General features: G+C 36.2%; 1 protein-coding gene across 38 annotated transcripts in view; it reads left to right on the top strand.

Moving 5' to 3' along the window:
* The window catches only part of ELAVL2 (ELAV like RNA binding protein 2), a 159855-nt gene that overhangs the window by 84468 nt on the left and 57030 nt on the right, over nucleotides 1-18357 (top strand). For 33 of the 38 annotated variants that reach the window (XM_021675339.2, XM_021675342.2, XM_064380971.1 and 30 more), the window contains one exon: nucleotides 2678-2921. In XM_021675339.2, the coding sequence (XP_021531014.1) occupies nucleotides 2678-2921 (244 nt within the window). The remainder of the gene's footprint in view (nucleotides 1-2677; nucleotides 2922-18357) is intronic. The other 5 variants (XM_021675346.2, XM_021675348.2, XM_021675345.2 and 2 more) reach the window with 1 other exon arrangement.

Consider the following 18357-nt stretch of genomic DNA (forward strand, 5'->3'; position numbering starts at 1 on the left):
TAAGTATTCTCACATTTAACCTATTGCGGTATGGCCATCATTAGGACTTAAAGCACATTGCAATTTTAACTTTAGTGGTATGTGTAGCATCAGAACCATGCTCTTGTATGTAATTTTTTATAATCTAAATTAGGATTTAGCGCAGACTCAAAAGAGTGACAAGCTTTTTAAAAAAACAAAAAAAGTTTTGGTATGGTCTGAATACTAAGTTACAGTAATTCTATACATTCTGTTTACTATGTATTTTTTTGGTTACTAAATTTTGAAGTTATTTACAATTCTCGATGCTCAAAAAAAAAAAGTTGAAATTATAAATCTGGCTGAAAATTATTTGCCCAGTAACTGTTGAAAGAGTTTGCATTCTGTGAACAGTTGTGTTGAGCCTATCAATGGAATATGCATTATTTGTAAAATATAGCACATTAGTATCATTTTATTCTGAGCAGATGGTCCTATAGCAAAGAGATGCTGTAATTTTCAGCGCACACAGCCTACTGCAGCTGTTCACTTGAATGTTGGCTTAGGAGCTCATTCTTGCCACCTGAACATGGAAATAAATGTGCAATTAAGTGAGGAGTGTTTGTTGTCCTTTCTAAATCTTGCTAATTTCATTCAACGAACACTTTATATTTCAAATGCTATCCCAATGAGATTTAGTCTGAATCTTACATTTGGGGCTCTCGTGGTTTCTACACCTATCCAAACTTTTGAATAGTGATTTAAGTGTCTTTGGCCACTTTAATCTTGTAGCTCATTGTTTCCATAACTGCTGGGCAAGGGTTAACCCCAGAAGAATTTTGCTGTGAAAAGAATGACCCACAGCTAATACTCTGCAAACCATAACAGTTACGTTTTATTAGGAAATCTGAAACTTCTTTTTTCAACTTCAAATAGATTTGTTAATTATAGTACAACCCATATCTTGAGTTATTTAAGATTTTTAAATATAGATTTCCAAAGGTTTATTTTCCTTCATCCCTTTAAGTATTCCCTAAGAAAACTTAGCTTACTTACCCAAAAGAAACAGCTTGAAGCTTGTAGAATAAATACCCACTTCTTTGACAAGCGAGAAAATGAAGTCACAGAGGGGTTACAGGTTGTTGGATATTTCAAAAGCTATTCTGGGTTTTGCCTCCTGTTTTTTATCATGACAACACTGATTCTTGTCCAGTCTGACCAGTCTCAATCTGTGCTACACTGCCGCCTTTTATTAACATCTCCTGGCAGTAGAGATTTCTTCCTATATGTTTATCTGCTAAATGTGCCCTTTCATTTTTCTTAGGCAAAAAACTGCTTTTTAAAAGACAGTTTTTTCTCTTTCCTTGTAACCCTCTTTCCCTTTACTTTGCTTTTTTTCTTTGCCTCAAGTTCTTTGCCTTTTCTATGTTAAAGCTTCCTGAAAACTACCATCCCATCAATTCAGAATTGTGAGTTTTGAGAAGTAGTCTTTGTGGAGGTGAGAGATGTATTGTATGAAACATGAAGGATAATCCTTTCAGTGATGCTTTGATTTTTAGATTCCACCACAGTCTTGGCTGTCCAAAGTTAGATTGTTACTGAAAAATGCTTTTGGAAAATTTGGGTCTGTGGTTTGTGACTCTTTTGCATAGGATTGGTCTTTAGGAAACTAGATTTAAAACTGCTTACTAAGTGATTTTTAGAGTAGGCTGAAGAGTTTGAGGCCATTTCCCCCCCAATTCTGCTCTTTATCTGGTATTTGCAGTTCATAGATACCCTATTACTTGCATTTTCAACAGGCTTATGTGCTCAAATGAGAATTCCTTGGGCTGGTCTGTTTGCAGAAGTTGATGTATTTACATTGGTGTTTTCATTGGCTGGATCGGTTTTCTTTTTTCTCTTGAAAAGCAGAGTCAAGGAGAAACACCATATTGAATTGTTTGGGGATTTTATTTTGATGCTGTAGATCAGTTGCCTTGTTGGTGATTTTTAGCTGCCAAGGTTGACAAGAGTGTCCTCTTAGTCTGTTAGTTTCTACCAGGTAGACAAAGCATTCATAGCTTCATTCCCAAGTTACCTTATAATTCCTTTCCACTCCCTAAAACATAGCATCTATTTTTTTTTTTTACCAATGGTAGAGATACGATAATAGTCCATCAAAAATATTTTCAATATGTAACCAAAACAGTACATGTTGACAAATTTATATTTTTAAAAGTACTCTTGCTCTTTGATTTTTAAATTAATGGCTCAGTTTTAGAATATTGAACCTCTTAGGCTAACTGAAAATCTATTCAGAGTTAGGTATGTCATTTTTTGGTTCATTTTGATAGCATGTTCAGCACTTTTATTTTCTAGTATGATTTTTAGTTAGGGTTCAATTCTGTGCCCTTTGATACTTAATTTCCTCATCTGTGGACACTGCAGGTGAGTAAGGATATGTGAATAGACCCAGAATCTGATTCTAGAAAATGTTTAAGATTTAGATTATGCTTATGTGCATGTCTGGAATATGTATGTGAAAATAAAGTTGTAACCTTAAGTTGAATAGCTTAATATGAAGTAAAAATTAGTGTAGGTGTTACACTTTTTGTTGAAGCATTATTGTAATTTCAGCAGGACGACTTGTATTTAGTGACAAGTGTTTAAATTCTTGGATGGAGTCTCTAATAGGTTGTGAAATATGAAATCTGACATTTCTTATTTTCTCTGTTTTTAGCAGGTAATTGCTGCCATGGAAACACAACTGTCTAATGGGCCAACTTGCAATAACACAGCCAATGGTCCAACCACCATAAACAACAACTGCTCATCACCAGTTGACTCTGGGAACACAGAGGACAGCAAGACCAACTTAATAGTCAACTACCTTCCTCAGAACATGACACAGGAGGAACTAAAGAGTCTCTTTGGGAGCATTGGTGAGATAGAGTCCTGTAAGCTTGTAAGAGACAAAATAACAGGTAAGCAGTTTTATGTAGATGACTCATATTTAAAGGATCGTGTCTCAAGATATGAGAAAGTAATGATTACTGCTTGTAAATAATTCACTGCTGCAATTTTACATATCTAGATTTTTCTCTCTTTTATTACATCAGCAATATGAAACTTAGTTTAAAATTTTCTTTTTAAAGCATAAACTATTTTGGGGGCAGTATATATGATAACTGGACTTTAATATACTCTCATCTGGATAGTATCTTTGGAAAACATTCTAAAAGTGTGTGTGTCTTAGATAAGAAGTGTCATATTAACCTTTATCTTTCAGTATTCTGAGTGTATTTAATTTAGCATTTCAACAGTGAAATACAATAAGTGTTCGGGAGAGGGGAAAAAATCTTAAAATGTATTTTCCTTATGTTAGTATAATCCTTTTGCTTATATGTGATGAAATAAATGGTAATATTCACATTGTCAGTGTATACATATTTTCACTGATATGATACTGAGTGTAATGAGATCTTACGTTCTGTTCCTTAACGAGGAAAGGACGACATGGTGTATAATTATCCCCTCTGTCATAAAGATAAGGCTTTAATTATAGTACATTTTGAATATTAGGTAGTTGAAAATCTCCTTAGTATTTTTTAAGATTTGACTAAATTTTTAGAGTAAGCCAAAATTTCATTTAAGGAGAATGTTCTTGGGATAGAAGGGTTAATGCTTCCCACAAGAGTTGTTTTCAAACACTAAAAATATATGAAGGTAGACAGACCCCATGGATTTTTCATGTCAGTCCAATTTGATTGATGGTGTATACCAAATTGCTTTACAAAGCTTATAACCCAAAATATAAAATGGAATATTTGAAATGGGTAAAGGGTACTTAAAGGCAGTGTGAAGAGTGAGACCAGCAGTCTGAACTCACACCTAGTCATGTGACCTTGGATAAGTCAGCTCTAGGCTTCCGGTTTCCATTGGCAAAATGAGGTAAAAGGCAGAGAAAAGGGGGTCACCCTGGGCCATTTCTAAGGTCTCTTGACTTTTTCATACATAGGACTTTGAGCCATTTCGTTGATGATTATGGAGCAGTCTCTTCAAGCTCTCCAAATGAGTTCTAAAGCCAGCCCCTGTGCTTGGCCTCATAATCATATTTCCTCAAGCTACAGATTGAGATTCACAGAGAGAATTACTGAAATCAAGTTAAAAACTAAGTATAAACTGATTGTTATTGATCCATATCAAACAATCATTATATTTTAATTATGTTGCTTAAATGTTCACTATAATATTATCAGGAAGGTGGTTCTTATGTTCCTGAACACTGATAATCAAATGGATGAGATTTTTCAATTCCTTTTCCAAAATGAGCGTGATCAGCATATGTGAAATTTATGAAGAGTTTTCAATAAGTTGAAGGTGAAGAACAAAAGGCTCTTCTTTGTCTCTGCCCTAATGTTGAATTTTATCTTTTGTTAAAAGAAAAACATCCCTTAAATGTGGATTTTGCAACCTTTTTAATATAAAAGATAAAATATGATAAATGACTTAAGGGTTGTGGCACAAATAAAGCGATTTTTGATTGCTTAGTGGCTCCCCTTACCATCCAAAGAGAAAGATGCTTGAACAGAGCATGAAGGTCATGTTTTGTTATGAACTGATAGGTATTATTTTATATGATGAAAATATTAAACAAATCATACATCTTTCATATTAGGCCTTTGCCACAGGAGACATCTTAGAGATTCTCATGTCTTACCTCTGGTCAGTCTTGAATTAATCTTATTCTTCTGTAAATCTTTAACTGGAGCTGTTATGTGGCAAAATGGAATAAATTTGAGTTCTTTATCTTTACCTCCTTTGCCTCTCTAGCTTTAGTTTTGGTAGACTGTGGTAATAGACGCACAGCACATGGGTACTCTTTAATACATGGCTAGATACTAAAAAAACTGTGTAAATATTTCTTGTCCATTTCCTTCACCTGTGACCCCTGCCCATTGTCTTTTCAGTGGCTCCAGGGAAAGGGTGTAATGGAGATTTCCATTGTGTATATATAGAACATTTTCTTTATCCTTTTATTCGTTGATGGACACTTGGGTTGAGTTGAGTTCATATTTTGGCTATTGTAAACATTGCTGCAATAAACATGGGAGTGCATATATTTCTCTGACAAACTGATTTCATTTCTTTTGGGTTAACAACATGCAGTGGTGGAGCTGCCGGATCATATGGTAGTTCTGTTTTTAATTTTTTGAGGAACTTTTTATACCATTTTTCATAGTGTATTAATTTTCCTTCCCACAATAATATATAAGGTTGAAAGATGTTTTCAATGTTCGTTTCGTGATGACAGACAAGTTTAGGAAATGCGGCACTCTGTAGTTCTTTATTTAAGATCCATTCTGAATAATCACTATAGTAAGAGCTATGAAAAATCCAGCAGTAAAGAAAACCTGTTTGATTTATAGTTCCTCAGACTTACTTGATCATAGAACCTATTTGGAGGCAGTGGGGAGGGTGAGTATATCTCCCTGACAATAGATTCCACTGAACATGGAGCTATAAAAGCTTTTGAAATCATTTTTTGTTAACTGGTTATCAGACCCGTTTAACCTGTTCACATTAGTAACATATGAGCATGTTTCCTTAAAGAATCATATATGATAATAAGTTAAAAAGTTGAGTAAGCAAATCTGAACACTAGGCACCTCAACTTCTGATAATCTTGTTTTGATTTGGACCACTGACATCTTACTCATAATATGGGTTAAAATGGCTTTTAGAAGTATCTTACGCATTTAGCTTCAATCATAAACTGCTTCAGTACTTTTTTTTTCCCTGAGTTTCTTAATAAATATTTATATCGAGTAAAATAGTCTAGTAAATGGTAGTATCTAAAACTGGGTTCTGAGTGGTTGTACTTAGAAAAGTAGGCATACTTCTTAAGAGGTAGTAGTAATGTTCTCTAGGAAGGTTTTGAAAGAATTTTTGGAGCTTTGGACCCTGCCCTGTGATGTTTACCATCTTGTGCAGTTTCTCAGTAGTCATTTTAGGGACAGACCAGAGTTCTTTGGTCCTCTAATTATCCAGCTTATTCTACCTCCTGGGGAGCAGCTGGGACTGATTTCTGAATTCTGATTTTGTAGGAGCATGAGCATTAATTGGGTTACAGGAAAACTCTGGAGTCACTCTGCAGGAAGATTTGAAATCTCTCCTTTTCCCTTTTCTTAAATCTTACTTAATGCTGAATTAGGAAACTATATCTCAGGAACAAAAATATCTAGTTAGGAAAGTATGTGCCTCTTAAGTCCTTGAAGAGAGTGTATAATTTTTAGACTGTCAGTGTTAGCAAATTAATGTCACTATTGTGATAGAGTGAGGATTAGGGAAGTACATTAAGAAATGTCTTCAGTAGCAAATACAATGATCTTCTCTGTAGACTAAGTTCTATTTATTATGTTGTTTGTCAGGTCCGTCTCTTTGGGCTTCTGCCCAGCTGTATGCTTCAGCCTGTTCCTATCTATAGGCATTCATCATGAGAAGCTTCTGCTGCTTGTACAGCTTAGCTGATATTAGTCCATCCTTTTGCGTTCTTAAATGCACTTTGGAGTCCTTGACACCTGCTGATGCTGTTTTCTAGATGAGCGAAATGGATTTTATGATGCAAGGAATGAATAATAAAGCGTTACAGTCAGAAAAGCCCTAGAGGTAACTTACCTTAACCAGCCTTCTCCCGTTTTTCCCCCAAACATCACAGACGATGAGAGGCCCAGATTTGTGCAATGACTAGTCCAAGGCCACACAGCTGTTAAGCGGTATAGAGTAAGGACCAGAATTCTGATTTTCTTATTCTTTACCTGGATGTTTCCTCTTTGCTTCTTTCTTGTTGGAGGCAAGACCTCACTCTTTAAAGATTAAGCACAGGGCTAACTGATGAATTTATAGAGAGATGTGTAATTTTTACAGAGTTATCCAAAGGGGTCTTCTGGTGAGTGTGTCTTCTCTGGAAGGAAAATGGAAGGTATTTTTTGACAGTCAAGAACTGAAGAATGCACGAAATGAACAAGAACATCTACGCTTCTCTTAGAAACATTATAATTATATGGTTGTGAACTTGGATATTCTAGCCTGGTGGTTCCCAAATTTGGCTCTATATCCTCACCTAAGGGAGTTTTGGAATCTGTTGTCAGAGAGCTTCCTATGTGATTTTGAAGTCCAAAAAGTTTTGGAAATCAGACTGTGTCTCTTGAAGTATGGTCACGAGGATTCCTGCATTGAAATCATTTGTGATAAGTGCCAGAAATGCATGGTTCTGGGCCCTGTCCAGGCCTACCAAATCAGAGTCTGTAGAGGGGACCTCCTAGCCTACGTACTAGTTAGCTAGGAGTTATCCATGTCTTGAACATTTCTGAGGGAGATTGAACCAGGGATTTCCAGGTTTACCTGAATTCCAGATTTAGAGGTGTAATGGAAGAAGTGTTAATTATTGCACTACTTAATTCATTGGAAAGTTTAAAGTGCTGTCCCCTCCTCAGCATTGGTCTCAGAGTTAATTCCTGGGGTTCAGGACTAGAGATACTGAGTTTAAGTCATTAGGCTGTGTCTTTACTGATCTGATCTGTTGCTGAAAGTGTGTGTGTGTGTGTGTGTGTGTGTGTGTGTGTGTGTAATTAGGTTTTTGAAACTCCAGGGTAGATTGTTCTTTCACTGTTAATTTTCTTTTCTTCTAAAAGAATGGCTAGAGTAGTAGTTAGTGGAAGACCTCAGGTAATGTGTGTTTCATTCTTACTCTGAGTTGTTTGAGGTAGGTCCTGTCCTGACACCATCAGCTGCTAACTAGAAGCTTTGACAAAAGGGGGAAAACAGAAACCCAAATATAAATTCCAGGGGGCTCGAAGAGGTATTGATTACCTCTGAATAGGTAATGCCTTGCATGATAAGGCTCCTCCCATGCCCTGGCATGCCTTAGGGCTAATATCATAAAATTTTATTAATATATGAGTATTCTTAGCTAGGTTTGTCTTGAGTCTCTGCTTGCTCAGAATTTTAAAGCTAGTTTTGATCCTTGTTTATTCTCAAAATACTGTGGTTTTCAAACTTTAATTTTAATGGCATAGGATTCTCTTCTTTTTAAACAAATACAATCATAGCTCCTCAGGATTGAAACACGTAAGTGGTATTTTATTAGACTAATGGGAACCTTCAAATTTAATAGTGCTTATTTCCTGTGAGTCAGTCACAGTGAATACAAAGCTGTTTTGATGAGCATTAATTTGAAAATGTGATTCTGTATGCCAGTTACAGTTGTACAGTGAGTCTATGAAATGTCTGTAGTATCAAGAGATCAGGAATTCTGATTCTTGCAGACTAGTAGTTAGAAACAGCAGGATGGTTGGGTGGGTGGGTGGTAACTTATAAACACCTCATTTTGCAAACTCTGTATGCTGTTTAATTACAAAGATGGCAGAAAGGCTGTGCGTGTTCTTAGGTTTGTAGGAAGGGAGATGACTGCACAGGGGTAAATGCTTTGGTCCTCAGCGCCTTGACTGTGGAATACAGTGCATTTGAATCTATTTTTAGATTTTAGTGGCTAAGTTTGTGTAAAATGAAATTTGTATCAAGTTTGTGGAACCACTGTTTTTGGAACATCTCTCATGGGTAAAAGGTAATGGAGAAACTTTATTTGCATCTTCATTAATGTATCTTTAATTATTTTTTCATTATATCTTGTTTCTTTGCCAAAGTTCATGCAGTCATTTGAAAAATTTGGTGTTATTGCTATAGAAGCTTTATATAAAACTTTGGAGAGATAAAGCTTATTGTTCTAGGTTCACTTTTTACTTGAACCTCAGTATTTTAGTAGAACAATTTTCAGTGTCAGTCTTGATTACTTCAGATGAAAGATTACAGGATGATGAAACTAGAAATTTGTAACATTTTAAGAAATCAAATACAATATAGTTCTTTACCGTTGTTAGGAAAAACAACCTCTTTCCTCGTTTAGTACCTGGAGACTTGCAAATTAACTGGAGAAATGGTACACAATTTTTGTTAGTATTTTATGTGTTTGGGAGTTGACAGAAAAGTGTTAGAAAATTCAAAGAAGTGGTCAGAGTTGAGGGCTTATATACCATTTTAACAAAGGAAAAGTTTGGGCTTTGCAGGATAGGAAATTGTGGGGAAGCGTTCAGAAAATATGTAGAGGAAGTAAGACAGATAAGGGAAATTTTAGCAAGGTTTGTTTATGCAGACCTGTATGCGTAAACAGTCTGATGTCAACTGTCTGAAGTAATGAGTCACTCTCCTCTGAACCTGGTACAAGACAGAGGGACACCTTCCCATTGGAAATTTATACTCCGCTTTTAGGGAGAAACAGGGAGGGCAGAGAACTCTTGCATCTGTTGATTCTCATTTGCCTTAGGTTAAAATAATACTTAATGCCAGTCAGGCACAGTGACTCACATCTATAATCGCAGCAATTTGGGAGGCTGAGGTGGGTAGATCACCTGAGGTCAGGAGTTCAAGACCAGACTGACCAACATAGTGAAACCCTGTCTCTACTAAAAATACAAAAATTAGCCAGGTGTGATGGCAGGTGCCTCTAATCCCAGCTACTCAGGAGGCTGAGGTGGGAGAATCCTTTGAACCTCAGAGGCATAGGTTGCAGTGAGCTGATACCATGCCACCACACTCCTGTGCCACAGAGCGACACTCCATTTAAAAAAAAAGACTAATACCAAAGTGGAATATTTTGGGGTGGCAAATCTGGACCTCTTCATCATTCGTAAGTTAATTCCCAGTAAACAGCTTTTCATAAATCAAAGAGCTGCTGCTTTAGATACCCTGTAGTAATACAGACTTTAAAGGCTAGTTGCTAGGAAGAAGAAACATCTATTGTGAGGATACAGAAAAGTATGAAACAGTATTCTTCTCTATTAATTTGTTAATCATCCATATTGTTTCTCTGATTTCCTGATACTGATAATTGTGTTATTCAGTATTTTATTCCCTTAGAATAAAGTGTGAAAAAATATGTGCAGCTTCCAGGAGACGGTTACCCAGTTTCCCAACAGCTTTCTTAGAATGTTTACTGGGAAAATAAAGTTGAACCTGTCGTGTAAATGAGGTTTAGGAGTTTTAATTTTGTGCTTTCCTGGCCCTTATCAGAGGAACTTCTAGCATAGTCATATTTGCCTTACCAGTAGATGAGGAACAGTCAGTATTCAGTACCTTTCTCTTTGTTCCTTTTCTAGTTTGATAGAAAACACAAACTTTCTAAATGTATTCATATTCATAGAAAATAAAATCAGAGTTGAAATTCTCTTGTGACATTTGCCCCTTTATAATTTAGCATAAGAATGCCTGTGTTCTATTTGCTATTCCAGACTTTTTTTTGGAGGGTAGTCTTTGCTTGCTTTACATCAGGAGATTGGTGGTATAGAAGAGAAACCATTCTTAACGTAAGTGCTTGTCATAGGGATGATGGAAAACGTAGATGAGAAAGAAGATGGTAAACTAAAATGGAGTTAGTTTGATTAGGAGATAAAAAAACAGTTAAATTGTGATACAAACTTGTTGCTTCTTTTTTTTTTTGTAATTTATAGAATGTTAAAATTCTGTTTCCTCTCTGATATGAAAATGATTTATACCCCCATTTTTATGATATAGTACACAATCAACCTGTTTTTTTACAGTTTTTAGTCTAATTCACTACCTTATCTATTATACAACTTTAGCCACCAGCCCTTTTTTTTTTTTTTTTTTTGCTTTCTTTAAATTCAGAATAGAGCAAAGCACTTTTATTGTGTACCTATTGGAACATTTCCTTTCAAATATTCCTGAACAGAATAGTTGATCGTTGAAGCTAAAACAATGCTTCAGAATTTGCCAACTTCTTTTAAGCTTGTTCTAAGTTAATTGACTTTCAGCTGAGTACACTGCTGCTGTTGAATCTTGAGAGCTGTGGAAACCCTCAGAGCGTGCTTTTCCAGCTAAAAAGGTCAACTTTAACAGATATTTTTCTGGCATTTTACTTGTGAGTGTCATTTGATTTGTCAGGTCTACACAGTGGATTAATTAGCATGTTTTAGTCCTTAAGGTATTTGTTTTGGCTCCTTAAAGTTTCAGAATGTCAATATTTCAGCACCCTTGGATGCCCCTTTTGTTAGTGATGATAAATGTAATCAAATATTTTTTGAGGTACTGTAAACCACAGAGTAGCATTGGCTGCCCTAAGTATTGTGAAGAAAAGGATCCTCAGTTAAAACCATCTTTTCAGCGTCTACTCAGTAATCCGACATTCTCATCTTTAGGTAATCAAGGAGTGATCATTCTGTATTGTTCTAAATTAGAACAAAGATTTCCACTTCTTACCTTATGCCTCCTTTAAGGGGGAAAAAGCAAAATGGGAAGTATTTAAGCTGTGTTTTTAAGAGTTCCTTGGCTGGGCGTGGTAGCTCACACCTGTAATCCCAGCACTTTCGAAGACCAAGGTAGGTAGATCATCTGACAGCAGGAGTTCGAGACCAGCCTGGCCAACATGGTGAAACCCTGTCACTACTAAAAATACAAAAGTTATCTGGGCTTGGTGGTGGGTGCCTGTAATCCCAGCTACTCGAAAGGGCGAGTCAAGAGAATGGCTTGAACACAGGAGGCGGAGGTTGCAGCGAGCCAAGATCGTGCCACTGTACTCCAGCCTGGGTGATAGTGCGAGATTCTGTCTCAAAATAAATAAATAAACAAATATAAAAAAAAAGTTTCTTATCGTCTTATGAAATAGACTTGAATGCAGTGGTAGTAGGATTTACTAAACCCCTGTGTACACTAAGGTTGTTACTTAGTTTGGGGATGAAGTTTGAGTCAAAATACCTGTTGCCTTCTCCTGTTAGGGAGGTGGCCTAATGAGTATTAATATTAGAGGTTTTAGCTTAGAACATTGTTATTTGGTTCCAGCCAGCCACTTAATTTGTGTTGCAGCCTTATGTGTGCTTTTTGACTCTGAACTTTAGTTTCTTTCATAAAGTGCCTAGCACACAGGAGTACTGTCTCTTTCCTATCCTCTTCTTACCAGTTAATATCCATTGAGTTGCATGACAGTTACAGACTTTTTTTTTCAATAGGTAAACCAAGATGTTTTGAAAAACATCTTGAAAAAAACCAAGATGTTTTGAAAAAGTAGATCTGTTGTCCTAGAATTCTTTAGAGTTTCGTATGATGTCAGAAGAATGCAAAGCTCATATTCTATCCTTTGCTTTCTAGGTGATTTGACCAACATAATTGATTTTCCAGGGGTGGAACAAAGTAAGAATAGAAAGTATGAGGCAGGACTTGGGAGCCCAGAATGATGATTAATGATATTACGCCAACCTTTATGAACTAGAGCACTGGAGTATGGAGTTACTGCTCTATGTGGTATTGTTTGAATGTTATTCAAAATGAATTAACTTGACTTAAAATATGAAGGCACTCTGAAGTGAGCTTCCCCAATGGGCTATTACTGGCCTTCAAAGGTCAGCAAGTTGTTAAATTGAGCCGTGAAGTATTGGTTAGATAAAAACCAACTGTGGCTTATTTTTACTTTTATTGACATCATCTTCCTTAAGGTGAATATCCCTTTATATAATATAATGTAAATAATATATAATGCAAATACTACACTAAATGTTATTTTATGAAATAAGATGTTCAAGTCTAGATATACAGAGACCTGTGTTTTGGGATGTTCAGAAACCTAATATTTCTGCAGTGTTAGCAGATAAGACTGAGGAAAAAAAATACTATCCCTGTTTTCTTTTCTGTTGAAGTATTCATTGAAAAATTTAAAGCATTGCTTCATTCAGTCATCACAGACGTTACTGATTTCAGTTTGTGTGTATGGGAGGGGGCAGTTTCCATGAGGGTATGGTTAACTTAGCAGATGCAATTTTACATCTTGTTTTCCTTTTTTTGTTAAATCCTTATGCATATTGTGAATTAGAGTTTATTTTTAGCTCTTAATGAGTTCTTTTCTCATCATTGTACTTTTTGTTGGAACTCTGTTTTGTACATACTGCTTTGATTTTGAAGGGAAAATGTGTATGGCGTACAAGTCCTATATCTACCACCCCCCCAACCCCCATTCTCCAGCTCAGCAAAAATTTGCATTTCTTGGTGAGAAATGATAGACTTCAATGTTGATTACCTTGTGGAGTAGATCTGGTGGTGCCCTTGACTCTTTACAACCTGTTTGACCTTTGGACTTAATACTGAGAAAGTCAGATCCTCCTTTTAAAGTAAACTTTAAGGGAGGTATATCTGCCTGTAAACTGATAAATCAGGATCATTGCACTGTTTTCAAGGTCACTGGAGCCTGAGAGAACAGTTTTATTTCCTCGAATTTTGATGCTTTAAATCCAGTCTTAATGAGTTACCTTCAAGGATACTGTCTTACGAATCCTTCTTCCTAACCCTGGTACTAGGCCATGGAAGCTTTTTTCATTCCACTTATATGAACTGTAGTTTGCTCTTATTCTACTTTAAACATTTTGAACAGAAATGAGAGATTGATTATGGTGTATCAAATCAATTGACATCTCCTCATGCAGACAATAAAGGGTTCTCCTAAATGACTTCCCAAATCGTACCTCTAAAATTGTGACTTTTTATCTTTTGTGAACCTGAGTATTAGGTTAGCTTTTCTTAAACATGGTGCTGATTTTGCCATATATGGTGCAGTCAGCATATTACCTTCTCAAGCAGAATGATTTGGGCTCTGAGATCTTAATATCTCACAATATTATAACAAGTTTGTTTTTAGACTCTGCTATTCTTTATTATTTGTAGACCTTTTCAAACAGGAATAAGCCCTTTTATACATGTTGCAGTAGGATTAAAATACAGAATTGTTTATACCAATTTGTTCTGCTTTATATCAATGTATTTATTTTTTAAGTGCTGGAAATTGGGAGCCTTTCCAAAAAAGCATGATAACATTCCATTATATCCCCAGCTCTAGAACATTGAAAGCTAGTCCTGATGTGCTATTTAAAAGTAGAATATGGAATCTTCTGGGGTTAGTTTCTTATGCTATTTGAGATTTTAGTTCTATAAAGGTTAATGGAAAACAATATATATTTGGACATAGCCATCAATGTAAGGAAGATGTCTAATATTCTTTCCTGGCCTTTATAGTTGATCAATGGACTTCTAAAGAGTCTCTCTCTTCCTTTTTTAAGACAGTACCTTTGGAGGCCACTGTGTTCATGACCAGTGACTCCTTGAGACTACATTTATTCTAAATGGACCTGTCTTAGTATAGTGTATACCTAATTTTGGGTAGTTGTTAGTATGCACCAAAGGAGGAAGAGTGAGTCTTAGTTGCTTTATAGGTTATAATGAAAGCAGGTCTCAGGCCAGATCCCACTACACATAGAAACATCTGTCTAGCAAGCAGGACCAAAGTGATGGATAAGCCTTTTCTGAAAGCTTGGCAAAGTCTCACTTCTCTGTTCTTTAAAGTGCTTTGAATACACCTTACATGAAATGTTTACTGGAGGCTAATAATAACTTACCAAAAGTAGCGTTCTGCACCCTCACTTTGCATCATGCAAAAAGAAGTCACTTTAAGTAAAAACTGGAACCCAGGACCGTTTAATATTTAGGGGTTCTATCCATAAAGACATAACCACCTTGGGTTATGCCACTTTTGATTTTTTGCCCTGTTTATACAAGGGTGGGTAATGTCTCTAAACTAATTTAGCCCATCTGCATATCTTGAATTCCTTTAATTTTACCAGTAAGACACGATTTCTAACACTCATTATACTGACAACTAGTTTGCAGAACAAAAACCTATTTTGATGTTCATTATGTGAATCTGCAGAGAATTGGTTATTGACTTAGGTATGGATAGTATGTAGGCTTATACTAGTCGTTTGAATTTCAGTCATTACTTGTATTAGACTAGCTAACTACTCCTGGATTATGCATTTATGATAGTATGTTAGATGACCACCCAGAATTAAAGCTTAAATGGCTGGTGCACCTATGTCACCAGATTAATTCCAAACTTTAAAAAGAAATGTTTTTATTATGGCAAAGTATAACATAAAATTTATTATTTAAGCCTTTTAGGTTTACAGTTCAGTGAGATTAAGCATTCACGTCCATCACCATTATCCATTTCCAGAACCTTTTCATCATCCCAAATGGAAACTCTGTAACCATTAATCCATAACTCCTCACTCACCTCCTTTGCTCCCAGCCTTTGGTAACCATTATACTTTCTGTGTCTCTATGAATTTGCCTATTCTCAGTACCTCATATAAATGAAATCATACAACATTTGAAAAACCAAAGTATTTTGAAAGTAAATTATGATAATTGTTCTCAGGAGATACTAGTTTTTTTTTCCCTTGGGCTGTAGACTATTAGGTGTATTTTATTTTTCTCTCTCCACGTGGCTTTAGGGACCAACCCCTCCCCCTGAAATAAATAGCTTGTCTTCAAATTTAGTTCTTGCCACATTCCTTATAAAAGAAACATCCAATTAAAATACTGAATTTGTGAAATATTTTGCCAGATTGCTGACTACTTGCAAGGACTTCATCTTACCCGTTTGCATTTATTCAGTCTGGTTTTAGGCTTGTTTCATTCTTTTGAAAATTGCCTTCAGTCTTTGTCACTTCTCATCTAATGGAAAGTCACTTGTAGGAAGAGGCATTGGTGTGTGTACAGTAGGTCAGAAAGAAGAACCCAACTAGTTTTGTTCCCCGGAATCTCCTCTGCCTTCACACTTTTCTGCTTCCTCTTCTCCCAGAGAATCTGAGCATCCAGGGACAAACATCTGTGTGAAGTCTTGGGACACAGGAAACAATGTGCAATATCCCCAGACTTCTTCTAGTTACCTCACTTCATCTTCTGCTGAACACTTGAAAAAAATCTTGGCAGAAAGCCATTCCTCAATCAGAGTCAAAGAGTGAAGAGTTAGAAATTCTCTTCTGTAGTTTTAGTTCTTCCATTTTTTCTCCCCTTTCCCTAGCACTCTTTTTCCCTACCCCTCACAGAAAGCCCCTGTCAATATAACAGTCAACTACCCAACCAAAAACCCACATAGCTGAGCCATTTCTATTTTTAGACCACTGCAACAATTATTGTCTTTACAGAAGACAAGCAACCTTGGGAGACAGATGCTGATGTTATGTTGAAACTAAAGGCAGGTGGTTTGTGGCCTATTTCTGCCTTTGCATTATTTCGGATTCTGTTACTGAGTATAACAGTCCTTCAAAAAAATAAAAAAATTTAGGTCTTATATCTTGGCCTCCCGCCTTCTCTGTTGGCATCAGCCAAATTCATGTTGGCTGCAAGTACATCATTCCACACTTAGTGACTGGGTTTATTTTCAGACATTGGCTATTGACAACTGAAACGCAATATCCTGTGTTGGGGCTTAACAGAAAGCCTCCCCTGGGTTGTAAGAGTTTAAAATAATGAAAAAGGCGAATATTTCATGGTTAAAGTCTTAATGCAAGCTTTGTGTAGATATCTCCCCACTGCCTACTTTGCACTCATATTTGTAGGGAGTTTGCAAAAGCCTCTGATTGGCATGAGGAAGATCTTCCACCTCTGGAGCTGTAAGGTTTTGTCTTGACTAAAGATGACTCAAGCTTAACCAGCTGTTCAGCAGTCTTTGAGATTTTTGGGTGAGCTGGAGAATATCAGCCACTGGTAGGTTCTTGATTTCAAGTGGAAACTATCCGTTGAAGAAAGCCAGTGTCATGAAATACAGTAGTCCTCCCATTATCTACAGTTTAACTTTCTGCAGTTCTTGTGGTCAACCATGATATGAAAATATTAAATGGAAAATCCCAGAAATAGTTCATAAGTTTTGAGTTAGTATTCAGAGTATTGTGATGAAATTTTGTACCTTCTTGTCCAGGATATGAATCATACCTTTGTCCACATTATTCATGGCTGTAGATGGTCCCTGTCCTTTAGTCACTTAGAATCCATCTTGATTAACAGATCAGAAAAAAAGAAAGTAGTGTATATATTGGATTCAGTACCATCTGTGGTTTCAGTTATCCACTGGAGGTCTTGTAACCCCCAAGGATAAGTGGGAGACTGTTGTACTCAGCTAGTGAAGTTGTTGTGATGCATCTCATGGATCAAGGGAGGTAGAGAAGGAGGGAATTATACTGTGAACGTGGAATGCAGGATGCTATAAATTGGTGTTTGATTGAGCTAAGATATAAAAGTATAGTCTGGTCCACTAACAGTTTGTTGATTATTTCATTTGATGGTTAAGATTTGATGCAGTCATTTATTTGAGCAGAAATGAGAGAGGCATTTTTTCTTTTTTATTTTTAAAGAGAGAGAAAGGAAGAAAACAGAAGAAAGAAAAAAAAAGAATAAAAGAGAAAGAAAGGAAGAGAAAGAGGGAGAGAGAATGGGAATCTTGCTCTATTGCCCAGGCTAGAATGCAGTCTAAAAATGGGTATTAAAAACCTCTTTTATGCCAATAAATGTGCTTAACAATGGAGACAGGAAGGAATAAGGGAGGAAAATAACAAACAAGCAGCCAACCAGTGTTTCATTTAAACCTGTGAAATGCTATACAGTTGCTGAGGAATGATTTACTTCCAATTATGTGGTCACTTTTAGAATAGGTGTGAGGTGATACTGAGAAAAATGTACATTTTGTGGATTTGGGGTGGGGAGTTCTGTAAATGTTTATTAAGTTTACTTGTCCCAGGTCTGAGTTCAAGTTCTGGATATCCATGTTAATTTTCTGTCTCATTGATCTGTCTTAATATTGACAATGTAGTGTTAAAGTCTCCCACTATTATTGTGTGGGAGTCTAAGTCTCTTTGTAAGTCATTAAGAACTTGCCTTATGTATCTGGGTGCTCCTGTATTGGGTGTGTATATATTTAGGATTGTTAGCTCTTCTTGTTGCATTGATCCTTTTACCATTATGTAATGTCCTTCTTTGTCTCTTTTGGTCTTTGTTGCTTTAAAGTCTATTTTATCAGAGACGAGAATTGCAACTCCTGCTTTTTTTTTTTTTTTTTCCCCTCTCCATTTGGTTGGTAAATCTTCCTCCATCCCTTTGTTTTGAGTCTTTGTGTATCCTTGCATGTGAGATGGGTCTGGATGCAGCATATCGATGAGTTTTGGCTTTTTATCCAATTTGCCTGTCTGTGTCTTTTGATTGGGGCATTTAGTCCATTTAAATTTAGGATTGATATTGATATATGTGAGTTTAATACTGCCATTTAATGCTAGCTGGCTGTTTTGCCCATTAGTTGATGTAGATTCTTCATTATGGTGATGCTCTTTACCTTCTGGTATGTTTTTGGAATGGCTGATACTGGTTGTTCCTTTCTGTGTGTAATGCTTCTTTCAGAAGCTCTTGTAAAGCAGGCCTGGTGGTGATGAAATCTCTGAGTACTTGCTTGTTCAGAAAAAATTTTATTTTTCC

The sequence above is a fragment of the Aotus nancymaae genome, unplaced genomic scaffold, assembly GCF_030222135.1.
Source record: "Aotus nancymaae isolate 86718 unplaced genomic scaffold, 86718_ANA_hifiasm-v0.15.2.pri h1tg000003l, whole genome shotgun sequence".
Classification (NCBI taxonomy): Eukaryota; Metazoa; Chordata; class Mammalia; order Primates; family Aotidae; genus Aotus; species Aotus nancymaae.